This window comes from Notechis scutatus, chromosome 10 (assembly GCF_049901735.1).
Source record: "Notechis scutatus isolate UNSWTSFEM ecotype Mainland chromosome 10, rNotScu1.2, whole genome shotgun sequence".
In the NCBI taxonomy this organism is placed as follows: Eukaryota; Metazoa; Chordata; class Lepidosauria; order Squamata; family Elapidae; genus Notechis; species Notechis scutatus.
In genome coordinates, this window is record NC_142018.1 from 18,911,673 (window position 1) to 18,934,927 (window position 23,255).

At 42.9% G+C, this 23,255-nt stretch overlaps 2 protein-coding genes across 5 annotated transcripts in view; one reads left to right on the top strand and one right to left on the bottom strand.

Moving 5' to 3' along the window:
* TBC1D8B (TBC1 domain family member 8B) overlaps positions 1-11,533 on the top strand; it is a 36,375-nt gene extending 24,842 nt beyond the window's left edge. Inside the window, 8 exon segments of the mRNA XM_087972205.1 lie at positions 741-839; positions 1,493-1,561; positions 2,621-2,861; positions 4,379-4,444; positions 5,880-5,963; positions 6,775-6,831; positions 7,840-7,937; positions 9,107-11,533. Of these exon segments, the coding sequence (XP_087828331.1) occupies positions 741-839; positions 1,493-1,561; positions 2,621-2,861; positions 4,379-4,444; positions 5,880-5,963; positions 6,775-6,831; positions 7,840-7,937; positions 9,107-9,496 (1,104 nt within the window). The 3' untranslated portion in view covers positions 9,497-11,533.
* Positions 11,534-15,521: 3,988 nt separating this feature from the next.
* PASD1 (PAS domain containing repressor 1) overlaps positions 15,522-23,255 on the bottom strand; it is a 59,598-nt gene continuing 51,864 nt past the window's right edge. For all 4 annotated transcript variants that reach the window (XM_026674810.2, XM_087972206.1, XM_087972207.1 and 1 more), the window contains 5 exons: positions 21,545-21,760; positions 19,935-20,140; positions 18,626-18,718; positions 17,096-17,303; positions 15,522-15,830 (listed from right to left, as the gene is read on the bottom strand). In XM_026674810.2, coding sequence (XP_026530595.1) covers positions 15,663-15,830; positions 17,096-17,303; positions 18,626-18,718; positions 19,935-20,140; positions 21,545-21,760 — 891 coding nt within the window. In that variant the 3' untranslated portion in view covers positions 15,522-15,662. The remainder of the gene's footprint in view (positions 15,831-17,095; positions 17,304-18,625; positions 18,719-19,934; positions 20,141-21,544; positions 21,761-23,255) is intronic.

Genomic DNA, 23,255 nt, shown 5'->3' on the forward strand with positions numbered 1-23,255 from the left:
CACTGTTGTATCATCTGCAAATTTAGCAATAGTATTGCTAGCGTGAATGGGAATGCAGTCATGCACATAAAGAGTATACAGGAAGGGACTCAACACGCAACCCTGTGATGTACCAGTGTTAAGGGCTGTTGAATGGTTGTACATGGGTGTCTTTGAATTCTTCAAATGTGGACCTCGCATCTGGGTGTTGTGGTATGTCCCAAAGGTGCTTTTTCAACTGGACTTTCTTGGTTTCTCTTTGAAGACTTCTCATCCAAGAAGCCTCTTCAGCTCTCTTGAGACAGTTGGCCTCAACGACTTAAGTTTTGAAAAAGGATGCAAATGACCAGCTGTCTGCAAGGAGTACCAATCCTTCCATTCCCCACAATCCAGTCAGAGCTGAAGAAGCTTCTTGGGTGGGAAGTGAAAAGCCTTCAAAGAAAAACCAAGAAAGTCCAGTTGCCTCTTGGAAAAAAAAACACCTTTGGGACAACTGGGACCTGGATGGCTTGAGAATCTCTATAGTTGTGTTGTGGTATACAATCTTAGAAGGGGTGGCCTTCTGTTGTGAATGTCTGGAACTTCAAATAAGAAGGTTCATAAGATATGGAGTGGTGATGATGATGATGAAGATTATGGAGAAGAGGAGGAGGATAGGAATAATAGTTTTGAAAAAGATTCAACACTGAAGAAGTTGACCGCTTTGTGGTGTAGGCACAAAGTCCTGATAAGCAGTAAAATAGCATCTTCATCTTCTCTAGAAATATGGTGATATCCGATTTGAAGAAGTAGAAAGCATGCGACGTCGCAACAGACTGTATGTCATCCAAACCTTGGAAATCACAACTAAGCAGAATGTGGTGAGTAGATGCTATGTTTTGGGTATATAGGGTTCTGGTCATTGGTTTTCTCCTGGTGTTGAGCATAATTTAGCATTAAGCATTGATTGCTTCCTGTTGTTAATTGTCTGTCTATATCTATATGTTTATATCTATCTATCTGTCTGTCTGTCTGTCTGTCTGTCTATCTAAATACATGTATAATTTCATACCTAGCTAAAAGGCTTTAGTTAACTAGAAGACTTATTAATTATTTTGACTCCTCAGCTGAAATGTACAGTTAAGTCAATCCCTCAAACACCCAATGTTATCTATCTGTCTATATCTATCATCTCCCTATCATATCTATCTGTCTATATCTATCTTATCTATTTCTTATTATCTCTGTCTATCTCTATCATCTGTCTATAGCATTATCTAGTATCTATCATCTATCATCTATCTATCTCTATCTCTATCATCTATCTATTTCTATCTATCTATCTATCTATCTATCTATCTATCTATCTATCTATCTATCTATCTAAATACACGTATAGTTTCATACCTAGCTAAAAGGCTTTAGTTAACTAGAAGACATTAATTATTTTGACTCATCATCTGAAATATACAGGTAAGTCAATCCCTCAAACATCCAATATTAACTTGACTGCTTTCATGTTATCCGTTCTCAGCTCCGGGTTGTCTCCCAAGATGTGAATATCAGCCATAAAAACCTGGAAGAACTGTATGAATTATTCAAGGTAACATCTTCGTTGGCCTCCACAAAAGATTTTTTTCCATCTCTATTTGACAGTCATGATCAAGCCAGTTAATCGTGGAAGAAAGTTCTTCCATTGAATTGTTGAGCAGTTAGGGCATGAAAGCCGAGGGCCTTCACACTACGATGAGGAGGCCGTCTTCGAAATCCACCATCAGCTGTGGACATTCAGTGGATGAGTTGGGCAATCACTCTGTTTCATCCCCAAATCTATCATAAGAGCTGCTATGATGAAGACGAAAGAGATCTTTACATTAGTGTCCTTGAGCTCCTGGATAGATAACTTATTCAAGTACCGTTTCCCCGAAAATACAACCTACCCAAAAGTAAGTCCTAGCTTGATTTTTTTTTGCACGTATACCCAATATAAGGCCTACCCCAAAATAAGCCCTAATTAAGATCCCACCCACTCTAGAGTAGACAGGTAAAAATTAAGCTAGGGTGGGGATTGGGGGGTGTGTAGAGCTGCCCTACTACTTACCTTTGGACAGTTGTAGCCAGGCCTGGCACACCCCGACACCTGCCTTGCCGGCCCTTTCCTTCTGCAGCCGGCAAGGCTGGCAAGGCTTTCCTGAAGGCCTCTCTAACTGATAAGAAAGCTCAGGATCGATCCAGAGCTCTTATTATCAGCTGCAACAAAGGCTTGCTGGCCGCAGAAGAAGAAGTTCCTGAAGGCCTCTGACCGCGAAAAGGAGGCCGGGGGCGACGCGCATAAGTGAGGTTAGTCGGTGGATGACATCCCCCGAAAATAAGACCTGGTGCCTTTTTTGGTGGCAAAAAAATATAAGACAGAGACTTCTTTTCGGGGAAACACGGTAAACTTCTGGTGATCTTTGCCAAAGGTGCCACCTCTAGACTTTCACAGATGGCATAATGGTTGTAGATATAGAGGTTAAGGAGATGAGCTTTAATAGCCAATGGTGTTCAACTTTAGCACTGGATAATTCTATGGAAAAACTTAATATTTCCCCAAATGATTTCCATGTGATTTGATGACATTTTGGCTATCACTTATTTGGGCTATCACTTGTTTTTTGGGCAGAAAGAACATTTTCTCTCCTGTTACTGGAAACCGAACAGTCCAGCCCTCAAGCACCACGATGCCAGCCTGCCCTACCTGGACCAATATCGCATCGACTGCCAGCAATTCCGAACCTTGTACCATCTCTTGAGTCCCTGGGCGCACTGTGCCAACCGAGATTCCTTGGCCCTGTGGACCTTCCGGCTGCTGGATGAGAATGTAGATGGCCTGATCAGCTTCAAGGAATTTGCATCCATTTGGGGTAGGGTCATAAATACGTCCCAGGCTAAGCGATCCGAAGAGTTGGCATTGGATCAGGTTCCCTCCCTGGGTGATATCTGGCTGGTTTAGAACAACGCAGTGACTGTGAAGCCAATTTTCAATTATTCCTTGAGAATGGAATCGGCAGGATATAAGAAAGATGTTGAGATTCTGGAAAGAGGGCAGAGAAGAGCGAGGAAGATGATTAGGGGACTGGAGGCTAAAACGTAGGAAGAACGGGTTGCAGGAATTGGGTATGTCCAGTTTAATGAAAAGAAGGACTAGGGCAGGAGTCTTCAAACTTGAGAGCTTTAAGACTTGTGGACTTCAACTCCCAGAATTCCTCCTCCTCCAGTCATGTTAGCTCAGGAATTCTGGGAGTTGAAGGCCACAAGTCTTAAACTTGCCAAGTTTGAAGACCCTTGAGATAGATGGATGATAGATAGAAGATATAGATGAGATAGATAGATAGATAGATAGATAGATAGATAGATAGATAGATAGATAGATAGATGATAGATAGATAGATAGATAGATAGATAGATAGATAGATAGATAGATAGATAGAAGATATAGATGAGATAGATGAGAGGTCTTCCAACTTGACAGCTTTAAGACTTGTGGACTTCAACTCCCAGAATTCCTCCTCCTCCAGCCATGTTAGCTCAGGAATTCTGGGAGTTGAAGGCCACAAGTCTTAAACTTGCCAAGTTGGAAGACCCTTGGACTAGGGGATGGAATGATAGCAGTCTTCCAATATCTCAGGGGCTTCCACAAAGAAGAGGGAGTCAAGCTATTCTCCAAAGCACCTGGAGGCAGGACAAGAAGCCATGGATGGAAAGTGCCTATGGAGATTCTCAGCCATCCAGATCATGGTTGTCCCAAAGGTGCTTTTTTTTTTTCCCAAGAGGCAACTGGACTTGCTGTTTTTTTTCTTTGAAGACGTTTTGCTTCTCACCCAAGAAGCTTCTTCAGCTCTGACTGGAGGGTGGGGAATGATTTATACTCCTTGCAGACAGCTGGTCATTTGCATCCTTTTAGAAAGTCGTTGAGGCCACTTGGAGGTTTGAGGACACAGATGAATCTCCAAGTGGCCTCAATGACTCCTTTTAGAGAGTGACCAGCTGTCTCCAAGGAGTAGAAACCCTTCCATTCTCCACCATCCAGTCGGAGCTGAAGAAGCTTCGAAACGTCTTCCAAGAAAAAGCTCAGTTGAAAAATCACCTTTGGGACAATGGGTGGAAACTAACCAAGGTGAGAAGCAGCCTAGAACGAAGAAGACACTTCCTAACAGTGAGCACAATCAACCAGTGGAAGGACTTGCCTTAAGAAGTTGTTTTAAGAAGAGACTGGACAACTATTTGAAATGCTCCTGCTGGAGCAGGGGTTGGACTAACTTCCAAGGTTCCTTCCCAACTCGTTCTGTTCTGGACATTTGATCATCTCCATTGGGTATGATGAACTTTCTTGAATGACCTCTTGGTTTTTAATGGTCTTCCATTTTTCCCTTTTTATTAGATGTCCTGTATCATGGAAGCTTCACCCATAAGCTGACGCTGCTTTTCAAACTGCACATTCCTCCAGGTGAGTGATGTGGAGACGCCATGTTTAGGCCTTGCTTCCCTGTCTGTGGAGATCCTCAGTCCTCCAGGTCAATGGTTGTCCCCAAAGTGCTTGTTCAAGGGGCAACTAGACTTTCTGGATTTTCTTTGAAGACGAAACTTTGAAGACGAAACTTTGAATCCGAGAAGCTTCTTCAGCTCTGACTGGATGGTGGAGAATGGAAGGATTGATACTCCGTGCAGACAGCTGGTCATTTGCATCCTTTTAGAGGGTCATTGAGGCCACTTGGAGGTTTGTCTGTGTCCTCAGGGTCACCTGAGTGGTACAAATAGCTGTGGAACCTCCTTGGAACGTCTTTCCAAAATGATGCAAATGACCAGCTGTCTGCAAGGAGTATAAATCCTTCCATTCCCCACTATCCAATCAGAGCTTCCAGTCTTCTTGGGTGAGAAGTGAAAATGTCTTCAAAGAAAAACAAGAAAGTCCAGTTGCCTCCTGGAAAAAAAAAACATCCTTGGGAACCCTTTAGATTTTGGAATGTGAAGAAGTGGACAAATCCACCTTAGAGTTAAAAGATAAAGGAGACTCAGCGTATTATGCAGTATGGGAGAATTGGCATAAATGGATAGACAATAGGAATAAGAATTGTAGAGATAAGAAGGTGGTTTAGAAATGTATATAAATAATTACAAATGTATGGAAATGTGTATTTGTAATAGAGATGCCTCAGTACTTTTAAAGATGATTGAGATGTGTAACGAGAAAAAGTGTAATTATATATATATATATATATATATATATATATATATATATATATATATATATATATATATATATATATATATATATATATCGTAGATTTTCACGGGTACAGGTATGTAGGTCTAGGTGTGTTTGGGTCTTTTCCCATGTAAGATTAAGAGTATCTTGTCGATGTTTTGGCAGAGACGTTGCCAAGATACTGTTAATCTTACACGGAAAAATAGACCTATATATATATATATATATATATATATATATATATATATATATATATATATATATATATATATAGAGAGAGAGAGAGAGAGAGAGAGAGAGAGAGAGAGAGAGAGAGAGAGAGGTAGAGGTAGAGGTAGAGGTAGAGGTAGAGGTAGAGGTAGAGGTAGAGGTAGAGGTAGAGGGGGGGGTAGAGAGAGAGAGAGAGAGAGAAAGGAAAGAAAGAAGAAAAAGAAAGAAAGAAAGAAAGAAGAAAGAAAGAAAGAAAGAAAGAAAGAAAGAAAGAAAGAAAGAAAGAAAGAAAGAAAGAAAGAAAGAAAGAAAGAAAGAAAGAAAGAAAGAAAGAAAGAAAGAAAAAGAAAGAAAGAAAGAAAGAAAGAAAGTCATACAGTGATTATATCTTCCATGCTGTGTGATGTATTGTTGTATCATGTGTTGTGATTTTTAACTTGTTCCTGGTTCTTTTTTCTTTTGGCAGCTTTTACCGAGGTGGAATCTCTCATGCCTTTGAAAGGGGCCCAACTCTCTAAAGAAGAATTGATCCATTTCAGTCAACTAAGCGGTAAGCGTCCATGAATCTAAATTCTTCCAGTGAAAGCCAAAGAAAGTGTTCTGGGAATTGAGAGAGAGGTGACCCCTTTGCAAGAAGCTCAGAATTAGTTCTCTCAAGTAAAAGAATGCTAACTGCAAGCACTTGATGAAGCCTTGGTGAACGCATTGGCAGTGTTGGCGTCAACTTGTAGATCAGGTTGACCAACTCAAGGCTGGAGAGTCTCGAGTTCAATTCCTGGGAGTTCAATGCTGAGATCCTCTAATGGAAGGATCCCAAATGGGGAAAGATCAACTTCCTTGCCATAGAACAGGGTCTCTCAGCCTTGTCAACTTTAAGAAAGTGGACTTCAACTCCCAGAATTCTTGATCTTCACCCAACTTAAAGTGGGCAAGGCTGAGAAATGCTCCTATAGACCATCAAAGTACAGTTAGTCCTTGACTTACAACAATTCATTTAGCGGCCCCCAAAAAGGTGACTTAGGACTGTTCCAGCATCCCGACAGTCACGTGATCAAAATTCAGATGCTTGGAAAGTGGTTCGTATTTATGACGGTTGCAGGGGTCATGCCTTTTGTGACCTTCTGACAAGCAAAGTCAACGGGGAAGCCAGATTTAATGACGGTTGTGACTAACTTAACAACTGCCGTCATTCACAGGGTCAAGAAAAGTCATAAAGTGGTGCAAAACTCACCTAACAAATGTTTCTCTAAGCCACCGAATTTTGGGGCTCAGTTGTGGTCGTAAGTCAAGGACCACTTGAAAACAGCCCTCATTTAATAAACGGATAATGTATTTAGTATCAATACTCTTCTTTATCTTAGTCTCTTCTCCTGAAGACAAAGACAATGCGGATGTCTTGAAGGCAAGTCCTGAAAAAGGTAGGTGACCTGGATTTAGCCAGAGATTTAAGATGGTACCGTTGAAGTCTGTCCATTATGAAAGTATGAGGTGGTGTGAATGTTGTGACCTGCTGGACACAGGCCCTTCCAGCAGCCAAATCAGAAGAGGAGGAGGAGGATTGGGAGTCAGGGTCAGCATCAGAGCAACCTGGGGGCTCCAAGGGGGAAGAGGGAATGGAACTGTCAGAGAGAGAGAGAGAGAGAGAGACAGAGGCGGAGCCTGGGCTGTCCATCAGTCCTCAGATGAAGAGTCAACAGCCCCCAGGTCTGGAGGTGGCTGATAAGGAAGAGGCGGAACAGCTGGGTCCAGTGCCTGACGCGCGGATGCACAGAAGGCAAAGGAGAGGAGAGCAGTGGAAATCTATGGGCCGGCCCTTCAAATGGAAGATCTGACACTGATAGCCAAGCCCCACCCTAGGTCTGGGGATAAAAGGGAGGGGATGGAGATGTGGCAGACGACTATTAATCTCCCTGCCGGACAGACTTGTTAGCCTGCGAGAGAAAGTTTTTTTGCCAAGGCTGCTGGTTCTCTTAATAAAGGATGAGGATTTCCCAGCAGGCCAAGTTTTTAATAGACTTCACCTTTTGGGGGGATCAGGGTTGAGGTTGATCGTGGCTTAGCTTGCATCTGTCAAGTTTCCCCTTCTTATGTGCTACCATCGGCAGTCTTTTGGAAACCGTACTGGAGGAAGGGAAGAGAGAGGGTGAGGCCAAGCTTGTAGGGGTTAACAATGAATCATGCCTTGAGGTCACAGCTTAGTACTAAGAGCGTAAAGTATGAGAGTTGCAGGGCAAGATGGCAGAAACATTAAAGCATTATTTAGTGATTTTTTTGCCACTATCTAGAAGCCCGGCCTGGCTGAAAGTTTTTGATGGAGAGGCGATGAAGCTTCAGCTAGAAACTGCACAGGCTCCAAAGTGACCTAAGCAGAAGCTGTTGAGAAAACGGGACAATTCTTCTGAATTTGACTTCTTCTTCCAACGCAGGGAAAGGAAAAGTGGACATCCAGGCTTACTTGAAGCAGTGGCAAGACGAGATCCTTAAAAAGGAAGAAAGCATTAAGGATTTGCCCCGGATGAACCAGGTGGGAACTTTTCTGGAAGCAAGTATTTTGTTCTAGTGAAGTATTCCCCCCCCCCTTTAATGCAAGTCGGGTAGAGGTATAGCAAATATTGATAGAAGAGAATATGTGTAGCTCAGGATTGAACCGTGAGGTCCTTGGTGCTCTCTGGGCTTTGTGGTTTTCTTGCAGATGTCCCCCTTACCCTACTAGGTAACATCATCAGTGTTAGAAGGGGGGAGGAGGAGGTGGAGGCGAGCTGTGGGGTCCTTGGTGCTCTTTGGGCTTGGTGGTCTTCTTCCAGATGTCTCATTACCCTACTAGATAATATCATCAGTGCTAGAAGGGAGGAAGAGGCGAAGGATGATGGTGGGATCCTTAGTGTTCTCTGAGCTTGGTGGCTTTCTTGCAGACGTTTCATAATCCAACTAGGTGACATCATCAAGGTTATGATGATGAATAATGATGATGGTGCAACCTAGTTGGGTCATGGAACATCTGCAACAACCAAAGTCAAGAACCAAGAATCCCATTTAGCAAATGCTGCTAAAGTTCAGGACATCAAAATATAGTCTTCTTTGACCTGGAGATCTTCAGGCATGGTGGCCTACAACTCATAACCCCTGCCAGATGAGCCATGAAGTTGGGAGGGGATGGAGGTCGTTATTCAATGCATCTTTAGGCCCCTTGATGGAGAAATTTAGCCAAGACACCATTTTAATAAAAGCTGCGTGGTGTCAGGATTCCAGCAATCACTCTAATTAAATCATGATTCTCGAGCCAAACTTCAATAAACTTCCAAGGATTCATTAGAGGCGACATACTGGCACTGCCCTGTATGCAGCCAATTCTGGCATAGGTCATTTACCAGTGCCCTGTGACCCTGTTTTCCCACACACACACACACCTGGGTGTCTCATAAATCAGATTCTCCAATTGAGCACATTTCACAGGCTGGGTGTCATCAATCACATTCTCCAATTAAATATATTCCCGAACAAAATCTCTGGTATTTTAAGTTACAATCTTTTAAAGATAAGAGTTGGAATGTACTTTCGCTTCCCCCCCCCCTTTTTTATGGCAACTGCTAAAACAGGCATAAGAGTGTTTGATGAGTTGACACCTGGCTTGTTCTGTTGATCCACATACCCCCCCGCTTGATCTGAGAACAACCCTTCTTTCTCCCTTCCCAGTCCCAGTTCATCCAGTTCTCCAAGACCTTGTATAACTTATTCCACGGTGATCCGGAAGAAGAGCTCCTGTTCCGTGCCATCGCTACCGTGACCGGCCTCTTGCTGAGGATGGAGGAGGTGGGACGGAAGCTCCAGAGTCCCACCTCCCCAACCCATAGAGGAACATCTCCCACGGTTGGTCCTACCACCTCAGAAGCCTCCCAGACTGGGGACCCAGCAGCCCCCACCTCCAGTTCCTCCAGTGAAGGCTGGTCGTTCGCTTTTGAGCAGATCCTGGCCTCCTTGCTCAACGAACCTGCCTTGGTGAGGTTTTTCGAGAAGTCCGTCGATGTCAGAGCCAAATTGGAAAAAGCGAAAGCCACTCAGCTGAAAGCACGAGCCGGCGTATAATAACCCCTCTTTCCTCTGTGTAAAACAATCCCCAAAAAAGGAGGTAAACCATTCGAGTTTGACATTCACACTGAAGATTTAGCCCAGTTCCCTTAATGGCAGGGCGCTGTACGTGGCTTTAATTGTAATTTTTGTGGGGGGCGGGGGTTCAAGTTGTTTGAAGCACAACTGCACCCAATCTTTGCATTTTAATACACCAGATTTTTATAAAGCCAACACAGAGCAGCTTGTGGGAGGGGAAATAAAACCCTAAATTGTCTCCTTAAGAGTACAAGATTTCCAAGCACTCCCTTTTCAGGCCCCCGTTTTGCTGGGTCGTCTTAACGTCGGCAATTTTTTTTTTTTTTTGCAAAGACTTTCTTAAAACTTGGAATGTAGGTCTGTTTCATGCACCATGGGCAGGATCTCTGACCAGTTTAGGATACCGATTTAGGAAAGCCGTTCATATCAATTGAAGGGAGAAGGCAAGAATTTTTTAAAAATATACATTACTTTAAAGGCAGCGCTTGCCTCCCACTGAAGCGGATAGCGTTCAGTTTTTGCAACTGTGCAAAACCTCTGGACAACTCGCCACGGCCAAGAGTTACACTAATACCCAAGAAAGGGTGGAACAGAATCATTGAAGGATGCAAAAAGGAGGGGACAGAACAGAACAAAAATTTAAATATATTTTTAAATTTTATTTTGAATTCATTAAATTGATTCCTTAAATTGTCCTGCGGCGAGTTAGCCTCAGTGAGTTAGTTGGCTGTGGCAAATCGTCCCATTCTTCTTCTGGACATTTCTTCTACTCAACATCCAGAAACAAGGGTAATTTATCCCAATTTTACAAGCAGGGAAGTTGCGTCATACTGCAATCTTCCTCAAAGTTAAGTAAAATTCTGAGGTTTCCCCTTTGAAAAACCATCTAGTCAAGTCAAATGAAAAGCTAGGAACAGAAATTCCAAATATTTCAGCTGCTTTAATTCTACATACACAACGCTGAAAATGACTTGAGGGGGAAAACAGCTATTTAACTCTGCGGTAATTCCTTTATTTATGTATTTTTCCTCTTTTTTGGGTGGAAACCATTGTTTTCACGGGGTCCAAGATCACCAAGATGTTTAGTTAAAAAAAAAAAAAGGGTACTAGTAAGAAAGTTGGATGCTATTGCACACACACAAAAAACTCATCTTCATGTTGCCCAGATGGGTTTTCTGCTTAATGCTGAGCCAGGATCTAGTACTTAAATCCTAGAGATCGAGTTACGTGTCAGGAGGAAGGGACTTGAAGTTGTAGGCATGAGAATCAAGGATGAAATCCTGCCAGCCTCAGGTTTAAAAAAACAACCCATGGATTATGAGCCAAAGCTAACTCATCGCTATTGGAAAATAGAACAGTGAAGCTTTATTCGTTACGAGCAAAAAATAATTAGAATTCATTCTTCAAAGACTTTCCAAGAGTCTTATTCCTCACAGACTTTTCAAGTCTTTCAAGGATGAGAATTTATTCTTAAAAAAAAAAAAACCCAACCTCTATTGCCTTTAAAACACTTTTCAATTTACCTTAATCCAAACAGTGCTTTAGTAAAAAAAACAAAAACAAAAAAACCACTGATATTTGCAAACTTCAAATTTAAAAGTGCTGCTATTTTTTTAATTCCACCACAGTTGAGGATGGTGGCAACCTTAGACAGGTATATATTTTTTCAAAATCCAGTTGTTTTCTGATATGCCAAAAAATAAAATAAAACCCACCCCAGTTTTCTCCAATTTAATGTGCTCCTAATTCTAATGTAATGGAGAAATAGGAGTACCAGGGATATAAAATCCCAGTTTTAAAGAAAGCTTCTAGATTTGGGCTGTGTAACGCAAGAATCCTTCAGTTTGAAAGTATTTTTTATAAAATCTGGAGTTAGCACCACCGACAGAAATTCAAAGATTGATTTAGGCCAACTTTCTTTTTCTTCTTTCTTTCTTTGCTACTCATGGCTGCTAAATGACCAATAAAACTAAAAGATAAAAAGCATTTATAAAGGGAAATATATATATATATATCTCGATAGAAATCGTGTCTTTTTCAACAAAAGTATATAAAATGCAATTGTGGATGGCCATATGAATGGCATTTTTTATAGTATGTTTTCCAAGAGACCACTACAAATACTTGCGATAAACAAGTATAAGTATATATATGAATATGTATGTATGTGTGTGTGTGTGTGTATATATATATGTACATATATATATGTGTGTGTGTGTGTGTATATATATATATATATATATATATATATATATATATATATATATATATATATATATATATGGTATTACATGTATGGTGTGGCTTGGTTCGGGTATTTTCCCACGTCATTATAGTTGTGCTTTTAAAGTTGTAGCAACGTTTCAGAAGAATCTCTTCTGCCATCATCAGGCTTCTGTATTGTGTTCGTCTGTGAGTCAGACTTTCACAGCCGTTTCAGTTTTAAATTTGGGGCTAGCCTACTGCTGTGCCACACAGCAAACTCCAAGACCAATAAACAGACCAAGACTCCCAACCGATCAGGATGAAGAAAAAACCATTCTGGCACAGCAGTAGGCTAGCACCAAATTTAAAACAGAAACGGCTGTGAAAGCCTGACTCACAGATGAACACAATACACAAACCTGATGATGGCAGATGAGATTCTGCCGAAACGTTGCTACAACTTTAAAAGCACAACTATAATGACTTGGGAAAATACCCGAACAAAGCTGAATACCATACACACACACACACACACACATATTAAAGCTTAGGATTGAATTGTCTTATAAAACATATTACACATGTATATATTATTATCCTTGAGGGGGAAAAATCATAATATTATGGTACAGAACTAGTTTACTTTCTTGTCTCCTGTATGATGAATGTTTATGAAGGAGCAAAAAAATGTATTCAGTTGAGTCACTTTTAAGCTACTTTTAAGAATCAGAACTTTTAATTTCTGCTTCAGAGTAAAATAAGACCCACAAAATACCTCCTTCCTTTCCTATGCTGAACATAATCCAGGAACCATCAGGCACCACACAACGTGTCTTAAAAGTAGAGCTTTATTTTTCTTCCAAAATAATACGTACAAATGTGCTGGAGGATCTAAGGACACGGTTTAACAAGGATTTGAGAGGGTTCCAGTCGATCCTGGTTTATTCCCCCCTGGCCCCTGCACCAAACCTCAATAAGACACTTTCCTCACGCTTTATTTTTTTTTTCCCCATTTTACAAAATACTTTATGAATAGGAACATTTCTTTTTTTAAAAAAAGTTATCTATATTTGACACCGTACAAAATAAATTCAATATTCAATTTTAAACCTTCGCTTTTTTCTTTTTCCCCTTTTGTTCTTTTCTTTCTTTCTTTCTCTCTGTTCTTTCCTCCCTCCTCCCTTCCTTCCTTCCTTCCTCTTTCTTTTCTTTCTTTCCTTCCTTCCTTCCTTCCTTCCTTCCTTCCTTCCTTCCTTCCTTCCTTCCTTCCTTCCTTCCTTCCAGCTAATATATAAAGTTTAGATTCTGCCTCTTGTCAACCCACCAGCCTTTCCATTTGTAAATATGTACAGAAAGTGCTAGGCTGGGGGAGGGAAAAATAATTTTTGTGCTTCCACGACGAACTAAAGATTCGTCTCACTTTGGATCCTGCTAGGACTTCTAACTTCTACAACATATCTAGAGGTAGTCCTTGACTTACGACAGTTCATTTAAGTGTCCGTTCAAAGTTACAACAGCAGAGTTATGACCGTTTCCCACACTTATGGCCATGGCCGCATCCCTAGGGTCATGTGATTTACCTTGGGACGCTTGGCCACTGGTTCATATGATCCACTTAACAAGAAAAGTCGTAAAATGGGGCAAAACCCACTTAACAAATTTCTCACTTAGCAACATACATTCTGGGAACAATTGGGGTCATACTTCGAGGACTAGTTGTATTAGGCATTAAGGTTAAAAAAGACAAACTCATGGGCTCAGCAAACATTCTTGGCCTGCTCTCTACCCTTCCAAATTCTAAAGATGTGGGAGATGATTTATCATTTCAAGCGGTCTTCCTCAACCCACCGAGCAGAATTAAAACAAGACTATTCTGTTTAATGACTTCATCGCTGTTGTATTAGATCAGGGTTTCCCAAAGGTTTCCCCTTCCAAAAGTGCTTTTCAGAAACTCTTTTATCAACTTGGAGAGCTGGTTATGAGTTCCCTTCCTCCAGCCACCGTCGTAACTTCAAACAGTCGCTGAACAAACAAACGGAATTTGAGGTCTACCAGGATTTTAAAAGCGAGATTCCCAGACTGATCTTAAATATCATTTCAACAAAATTACCCTTGGGGATTGGATCAAATTTTCATCTTAATAGAAATACTTTAGATGTTCAAACATAGTTTAGAACACAAGGCAGACTTTTAATTCCATTTAAATGTCCCTTTTGAGATGGGTAGTGGGTTCGTGGATCGTTCACCCAATGTTAAACCACGTTTAACCCAGGTTTGTAAAGCATTGCATTAGATGTCAGACTTGCTGGTTGGGGAATTCTGGGAATTGAAGTTCACACATCTTCAAGTGGCCAAGGTTGAGGAATACTGCTCTATAAATACTGGATTTCGGAAAAAATCCATTGTTACCCCTTTGTTTAAATATCCAGGGAAACTGACAGGTACATGCCTGTTCATGCAAAGCATGTTTAGCTGTTAAGAAACTACAATCCTAGGAAAATGCAGATTTTGATAAAACAGTGATTCATCTGCCTGAGAGTTTTATATATACACACACATACAACTATACCTGAATAAACGTAGTTTGCTTTTTTTTTTCAAATGTATGACCCTGAACTATTATTAAACAAACTGCCTCCTAACACTGCACTTGTGAAAACAACATTGCACTAACAGCAGCAGGTGAAAGTTTCACATCCCAAAAAGAGGAACAAGCTGGAAAGACTAAAGAATAAAATGTGTAAGCCAAAGTAAGTTGCAAGTCTTTTTTTTTTAAAATGCCCCTTGCAAATTACAATTCATTTCTTTTGCAAAAAAGAGTCAATAAAGGATGCTTTGGTGTTTTCTCACCACGGAGGAATTTAAAAAAACGTTCTTTTTTTAAAAAAAAGTTCATAAATATATAAACACAGGTGTTTTTTTTAAAAAAAATCTACCATTTACAAAAATACGTTTTATTGTTAACCCTACTGACTCTTCGATCAAGATTCCACTTTGCCAAACTCTTTAACAGCAAAACCATAAAGTTTGCCTTTTTTCTCTCTCTCTGGGTGACAAGATATTTCTCCAAAACAAAATGCAAGTCAACCAGACGAAGAAAAAATAAAGATTTTGCACCCTATTTGGTTCATCGGGGAGTTGAGCTAGATAAAGATTTTTTTTCTTTTAAAAAAAAAATCTCCATTTTGTAATAAAATAAAAACCCAATGGACTCTTTTTACAGGCAACTCAAAAGATCAAAAGGAGCTGGTGTACAAGGAAAGAATTCAGGCCAAAAGTGGTTGGTTTTCATAAAACAGTAGCAGCATCGCTCGATTATCCAAAAGATAAGTCCAGATGGGGGGAGGGGGAAATTGAGCCGCAAGGAAATTGCAAACCTAAAATATATCAATTGCACACTTGAACAAGCAATCAGGCCAGGACTGGCTGTGATCTCTCTGGCAGCAAAACGCTTTTCAAAAACCACCTCTTGGGGTCCAAATTTATCAGCATCAAAAATTTGATCCTAGTAGCAACTCAAAGGACTTGCAAGCTAAAATCCACCTAGTTGCAATTATTAGGATTGTGATTTCTTGCAAGTCCTTGAGTTCCACCATTCTGGTCATGCTGGTGTCTTGTCCATGCCAGCTCCTAATTCTAGTCTGCTTGTCAAACTTAACATTGACGGACAGTTCCTGAAGCAAACTTTAACTCCCTTAACCTTTCCTCCCTGCGCTTGTGGAGCTGTGGAGGTTGAACAGCCAAGGCTATCTGCCTTTTGTGCTGCGGAGTCGGTTTCCTAAGCAGAAAGGATGCCAGCTTGTAGCTCTCCGCTCCTTCTCCATCCTTCTCATGGTCGGCCTTGCCGCCTTCTGAGGAGGAACCAAGCTCTCTTACTCGGTGCTCGGGATTCGCCACCCTCCATGAGGGAAACGTGATGACCACCTCTCCTTGGAGAACCTCAAGGCAGCTGCATTTCAGGCAAGTCTTGTAGGCTGCACGGCTGCCCTTGCAGGTGATGACTGGGGGGCTGCGGGTGGTGGAAGTAACCCAGGGTGGCAGTCTGTTGAGGTAAGGGAGGTTGCTGGAATAAGTGCTGGTTCTGCCCCGGTTCAGCTGCGCTTGGCATCTGTAAGGAAGAGAAGATTGTACATGAAGCAGCTTCAAAGGACACGTCTATGGAGCTTCTCAGTCCTTCAGGTCGTGGTTGTCCCAAAGGTGCTTTTGGTTTTTTTCAAGGGACAACTGGACTTTCTGTTTTTTCTCTGAAGAGGTTTCACTTCTCATCCCAAAAGCTTCCTCAGCTTCTCTCAAAAGCTCCTTCAGCTTCTCTCAGAGCTGAAGAAGCTTCTCGGGTGAGAAGCGAAACCTCTTCAAAGAAAAACCAGAACGTCCAGCTGCCTCTTGAAATTAAAAAAAAAAGCACCTTTGGGTTTCTCTGCCAGGTTAGTGTTCAACTCTTGAATGGAAGGTTTTGTTGTATGTTGGCAAGGGGTAGTTGTGGGTCTTGTGATCTTTGAGACGACCAAGCCGAAGATTGTTGACCTGTCCTTTCTCTATCAAAACGTCACATGGAGGGCATCTCCTTGAAATGGTATAGCCCTATGCCATGCCCCTGTTGGATTCTGACTCCGAGGGAGAGGACAAACAGCTAACAGGGAGTGGAAGTGTGGCTCTGGAGGTTGTGGAGGAAACTGAGAAAGGGCACAGGCCGGCTGGGCAGTCAGAGGAAGACCCAGGCCCATCCCCTCTCCATCCTAGGGCACACAGGGAGGAGAGATAAGGGAGAAATGTGAATGGCATGGTCTACAGGGGAGGAAGGGGCCCTGATCCCCTTCATGGGCTGCAGCTGGGAGGACTGTTTAAAAGGACATGGCCCAGTGCTGGAAGCAAAGCATGCATTATTCTTGTCGGAACTTATCTGTGTTTTGGCTTCCTCCCAACGATGTGGCTGCATAATCTGGAAGAAGTCTGCAATTAATCATCCTTGTCTACTATAGTAATTCCTTCAGTGTGGTTTGTGTCAAGATTTTTTTATTTTGAATTAACTTTACTTTGGGTGTGGACTGCATTTACTCCCTCTGTAAACTGTTTTCTTTTAAGAGTTTGATTTCCAGCCCAGGATAATTGGACATTGGGGCCAAGTTGGAGGCATTAAAGGAACTTTATTCTATTTTTGGTATTTGGTTATTTTTGTGTCATGCCCCAGGTCATCACACCCTATCACCACCTTCCAGAAAGCCGTTCCAAAAAAATAAACAAAAATAGCACTAGATTAGAAAAACCAAGAAGTGGAAAAAGTTATGGCAACTTGAAAACAGGCCCAGGAATGTTTTACGAGTTGACACGATGATGATTTCTTTTATCGACTGTCGCCTCTTGCAAAACAGTTACCTGGAGGTAAAGATGATGTTGTTGAACAGGCTGCGGCGTCCACTGGTGGAGGGTGCCAGCTGGATGGCTCTGTGGGACAGTCACGCTGGGTTGGGGCATCATCAGAGAAGGGGTGAAGCCAGGAGACGGGATAGGGGCTCGGATGTCCGTGCACGTGACGGGTTGCATCTGGATGGCGGAAGGCAGACTCTGTGGCTCTTGAGTAAACCTTCCGAGGGGAAAAAAAATGAAAAGCTTGATGAAGAAACAGAAACGAAAAGCTTCACATCCCACATCAAAACGAGTTAGCTGGATTTCATGGAGAGGCTCAGAGACATGCCTTTAAATAGAGCACGTGTCCCCAAACTTGGTGGTTTTAAGACTCGTGGACTCCAACTCCCAGAATGCCCCAGCCAACTTCTGGGAGTTGGAAGGCCAGGTTTGGAGACATCATAAATAGAAGAAGATCCGAGATTGGTGCGGTGGCCTAGAGGTGGAGCTCTCGCCTCGTAATCAGAAGGCTGTGAATTTGATCCTAGGCAGAGGCAAATATTTCTCTCTCTGGGCACACTGAGAATATATCTGCTGAACAAAACCCTGCTCTGGCGACAGGAAGGGCATCCGGCCAGTCAACACTCATCTCCATTCAGTTGCCCAAGACACCACTCCGCAAGGGATTACGGCAACTTTAAAAGATAACAATAAATAAAAGAAGATCCAACAGGTAATAAAACAGGACAACTCCTTAGATCTATGACAGTCTTTCTTACATGGTACGCAAGAAAGCAAGTTGGGATGAACCCATATAGGGATTTTTCAATCAATCCCGAAAGATTTTTGCTCATTTAAGGGATTTTTTAGAAGAGCTTTCAATTTATGGACCTTCAAAGTAACGAGGAAGGTGAAGGAAGAACAGTTTAAGAATGGTTGCATTGTTACATCAGACTTTTTTTTTTTCCTGGATCTCCAAGGAGTTGGTGAATCCATAAATAATCACCTTCTTTGGTGCAGTTGTGGGTTCCTGAAGTAAGCAGAAAGTTTGATGAAGTAAAGGTCTAAAGCAGTGGTGGGATTCAGCCAGTTTGCACCAGTTTGGGAGAACCGGTTGTTAACTTTCTGAGCAGTTTGGTGAACTGGTTGTTGGAAGAAATCATTAGGGCAGAAAACCGGTTGTTAAATTATTTTAATCCCGTCACTAAAGTGCCTTTTGACTCTGACTTTCTAGGATTAAGTTAGGCCTCATCAAAACATTAGCAGGGCAGAAGTATGTTCCCACAAAGCAGCAAGTCAAAATTTACAACCTTTGCATCTGGAGAACCGTCCAATGTTCAAGTCTGGCTTCACAATACACCAGTCTTTTGTTACGTTCTAGAAAATTCTACAGAATGTACATTTATTCAGTAGAGCAAGATTTCTCAATCTTGGCCGTTTTCAGGTACGTGGACTTCGACTCCCAGAATTCTTAAGCCATTGCTTAGAAATTCTGGGAGTTGAAGTCCGCTCATCTTCACTTGGTCAAGGTAGAGTCATCGTGATACGACAGTGGCTTACTTGGTCTGCTGTCTACTAGTGTTGCTTTGGGAGGTCTGACTGTTCCCACTCGTGCTGGACATCAATGACTGCACAGGTTGATCTAACAACATCCTGGGGAAGGAAAACAAGCACACACAACACACAACTGGGAGGAAAAATAGAACGATCTTCATGCAAGTTGTACCCATTTTGGACCGTAGGACTCAACGGAAGTCCAACAGATCAGACAGAGCATCCCTTGGGACATTAGTCTGTGGAGATTCTCCATCATCTAGGTCATGGTTGTCCCAAAGGTGCTTTTTTCAAGAGGCGACTGGACTTTCTTGTTTTTTTTCTTGGAAGACATTTCGCTCCTCCTCCAGGAAGCTTCTTCAGCTCTGACTGGATGGTGGGGAATGGAAGGATTTATATTCCTTGTAGACAGCTGGTCATTTGCATCCTTTTGGAGAGTTGTTGAGGACGCTTGGAGGTTTCTCGGTGGCCTTAAGGTCACCTGAGTGGTGCAAATGGGTATGGAGACTTCTTGGAACTGGTGAAAGGAGCTGTGTTGTCGACTGGAGATGGACGATGTCCTATTTCCCTCCCCCCCTGTTGAGTGAGGGCCGTTCAATTTGGACCTAAATGTCCTATTCATCCCCTCTTTCAAACCAGCCTGTCCAAAATGTGGACCTTGCTGTCTTCAAAAAGAGCGGCCTGTGCCTTTTCAATGCAGAATCTAGTCCCGATGGGTTGGTCCTCCTATATCGTGCTGTGCATTTATTCCATTCCCCACCATCCAGTCAGAGCTGAAGAAGCTTCTTGGATGAGAAGTGAAATGCCTTCAAAGAAAAACCCAGAAAGTCCAGAGATTGGACAAACTTTTGCTGGAATGGTATAGGCTCTCCCCAAGGTGCCTTTTTTTTTTTTTTCAGGAGAGGACTTTCTGGTTTTGTTTTTGAAGGTGTTTTATTTCTCACCCAAGAAGCTTCTTCAGTTCTGAGAGAAGCTGAAGAACAAGGGTCTTCAAACTTGGCAAGTTTAAGACTGGTGGACTTCAAACTCCCAGAATTCCTGAGCTAACATGACTGGAGGAGGAGGAATTCTGGGAGCTGAAGTCCACAAGTCTTAAAGCTGTCAAGTTTGAAGACTCCCTGCTGAAGAAGCTGAGGAAGCTTCTGGGATGAGAAGCGAAACCTCTTCAAAGAAAAACCCGGAAAGTCCAGTTGCCTCTTGCAAAAAATCACCTTTGGGACATGGAACACTAGGTTCTTCATTTCCAGACGGTTGAACCGAGGGATGTTTTGCCACCAAAAACTCCTCCTTTCTCAAGGCCTCTCTTCATCCATACCTTAAGTTTCCTTCTTGGTTGTAATCAGGTGGTTGTGGCCTCTCACCCAGTTCGGGTGGCATTGGAGAAGGCACGGGGAGAGGGTGGGTTTGAGTAAAGACCACAGGGTTGTTGTAGACGGGTAGGGAAATGCTCATCTGAATGGGCATGCACACCGGTTTGATCTGGCTTCCTCTCACAACGTGTTTCCGTTGTTGTGGTTGCCCCTGAAATCGAAACACAAAGGCCTTGGACAAGATATCATGCAGGATGCGGGGGGGGGGGGGGGGGCGGAATTGATTCAGACGCCACAGAGATTCCTCTGACTTACGGCCAGCATCTCTGTCGCTAAGAAGGGTAGTTGTTCAAGTGAACCACCAACTAATTTTTCCTTCCCTTTTCTAATTCGTATGCTAGGGGTTCTCCTCTGAGCAAGTTCTCTCTCATCGGTGGAAAGTGATTGGAAGGCTATCTTGTCTGGGCTTTGAGAAATTTCTGGCCTTTGATTGGAATCACGATTTGATTGGACTGTCCCCGTGGGTTGATCTAGGGCAGGGGTGTCCAACCTTGGCAACTTTAAGACTTGTGGACTTCAACTCCCAGAATTCCTCAGCCAGCTTTGCCAAGGTTGGACACCCCTGATCTAGGAGAAATCAAACCCCTGATTGGCTTGACTGGGGTTGGGTAGGGAAACCACAGAGGACTAAATGGATCGATCGAAGAGAACGTAGCTCAGGGTTAAACTGTGGGGTCCTTGGTGCTCTCTGAGCTTGAATGTTTTCTTGGAGACATTTCATTATCCAACTAGGTAAAATAATCAGTGCTAGAAGGGAGGAGGAGGAGGAGGAGGAGGAGGAGGAGGAGGAGGAGGAGGAGGAGGAGGAGGAGGAGGAGGAGGAGGAGGAAGAGGAGGAGGAGGAGGAGGAAGAGGAAGAGGAGCATGATGACAACTGTGGGGTCCTTGGGACTCTCTGAGCTTGGTGCTTTTTTTTTTTAGACGTTTCATTATCCAACTAGGTAAAATAATCAGTGCTAGAAGGGAGGAGGAGGAGGAGGAGGAGGAGGAGGAGGAGGAGGAGGAAGAGGAAGAGGAGGATGAAGAGGAGGAGGAGCATGATGACAACTGTGGGGTCCTTGAGGCTCTCTGAGCTTGGTGCTTTTTTTTTTTAGACGTTTCATTACCCAACTGGGTAACCTCATCAGTGCTAGAAAGGGAGTACAATTTGCTCTCTGCTTATACTCCCACCAACACTCCCACCAACGCTAACAGGGCAAGCCAACTAGTATATAAAACCAGAGCAAACTCCACTCCCTTCTAGCCACTGATGACGTTATCTAGTTGGGTAGTGAAATGTCTGCCAAGAGACCACTAAGCTCCACAATCATGGGCGGGGGGGGGGCGGGGCGGCGGTTGGACTAGATGACCTACAAGGTCCCTCCTAACTCTGTAAATTTGTAAATCCTCCTCCTCCTCCTCCCCTCCACAAACCCCCCTCCCCCCGTGCACGGATGATGTTACCTAGTTGGGTCATGAAATGTCTGCCAGAAAACCACCAAGCTCAGAGGGCCCCGAGGCCCCCCTCCCACACCAATCATGATAATGTAAAACAAAAACGAAAACGGGGAATTACCTGGCTTGATGTGACACAAGGTTCCCTGAGGAAGGATGGCTGGGAGGCCAAGGGAGCACCGCCAAACTGCTTTGATCCCATGATGCTCTGCTGCTGTTGGGACTTCTTGGGTGCAGCTGGCTTGATCCCTAAGGTTGCTCCCGTTGGTTGCCGCCTTGGGCTCAGTTGGGACTGCACGGTGCTGAAGACCACAGGCATGGACTGTTGCATGAACATCTGTTGGACAAGAGAGGACCGTCAAAGGGGAGATGTGGACACCAGGAAGCCTCAAAAGTAGAGGGGGACATTTTTATGAGAACCTCACAATGCCAACTGGAGCTCAGTTAACCTATCAACTGTCATTGTCATGCCCCCATTGGAGTCTGAATCTGAGGAGGAAGATGAACAGCCAACAGGGAGTGGGAGTGTGGCTCCATTGGCTGTGGAGGAAACTGGGGAAGGGCAAAGTCCGCTGGGCAGAGCAGGGAAGAGGTAGAACAAGGGAGAGGGAGTTCAGAGGAAGACCCAGGCCCACCCCCTCTTCATCCTAGGGAGGGATGGAACAGAGAAGAGAGCAACATGTGTGGTTTGTCTTATGGGTGAGGAAAGGGCCCTGATTCCCTTCATTAGGCACATCTGGGAAGAGAGTTTAATGGAGAGGCAAGTGAGAGCAGCATTCGTTGGGAAAAAACATTGAGTTTATCTCACGTTGGCTGCTGTTATCTGAGTTCCTGGCATCCTCCCAATTGGTTTGATGTATTGCCTTGTTACTTCCTTTCTGGACCTCCGTATCTTGCCCTGCTGGATTTAATAACCTTATTTTGCCTCCTTGATTTTATAGTTTAAAGTTTTCAGTTTACAACATTTGGACTGGAATATCTGCAGCCAAAGGCTGTTGCAGGTTCATGGGAGAGTTTTTTTTTCCAGACCGGAAGGTAACCGGATCATTGGGGACAAAGTTGGAGCTAATAAAGGGTCCTCTACTTATTCTCTGGCTGTGGTTGCCACACCCCGGATCATCACAGTCATGCTTTCCAGCCTTCTACAAAAGGTGAACGGTGAGGAAAAGTGAAGGCAAACACACCTTGTGCTACACAAAACCAACTTGCAGAGAGTGTCCCTAGGAAGAAAGGAATGGAAGAAGACACAGATTGGGAGAGACGGGCACAAGAAATATCGGTTTTGGTGTTGCTAGATTTTTGGGTAGATTTATGTGTGTGAGAGAGAGATCAAGTTCCAGTTGGAACATCAAGACAAAGGACATTTTTGTTCATCAACTTTCTGGTCTTGGAGACGCCTTAAAACGTTGCCTTTAAGAGAAAGGAGGTTGCTTGAGAATTGAAAGGAGGACATAAACACAAAAGGTTTCGGTACGTTTGAGGCAAGGAAATAATTGAAAAGTCAGGCAATTCAGAATTTCCATCACTGCATGGAACTATGGCAAGAATATCCACTAGAGGTCAGCCAGCCCTTTGCCAATTATAAATTATAAACACTCCAAAATTAAAACCGAATCTTTACAGAACAGGTGTTAGATTATTTGCTGGAAAACCTGTGCACTGTTTTTTTTTTTTTTAAATGGCCAGAAATTTTATGTAGAAAACAGCCTCGTCATTTTATAAGAATTGTTTTTGCTAAGCGAGGTACAGGAATAATCTGACATTATGACATTATGACATGGGGGAAGTTGGCCAAGATTTTTGTCAGAAACTGTCACAATGGGCGATGCATT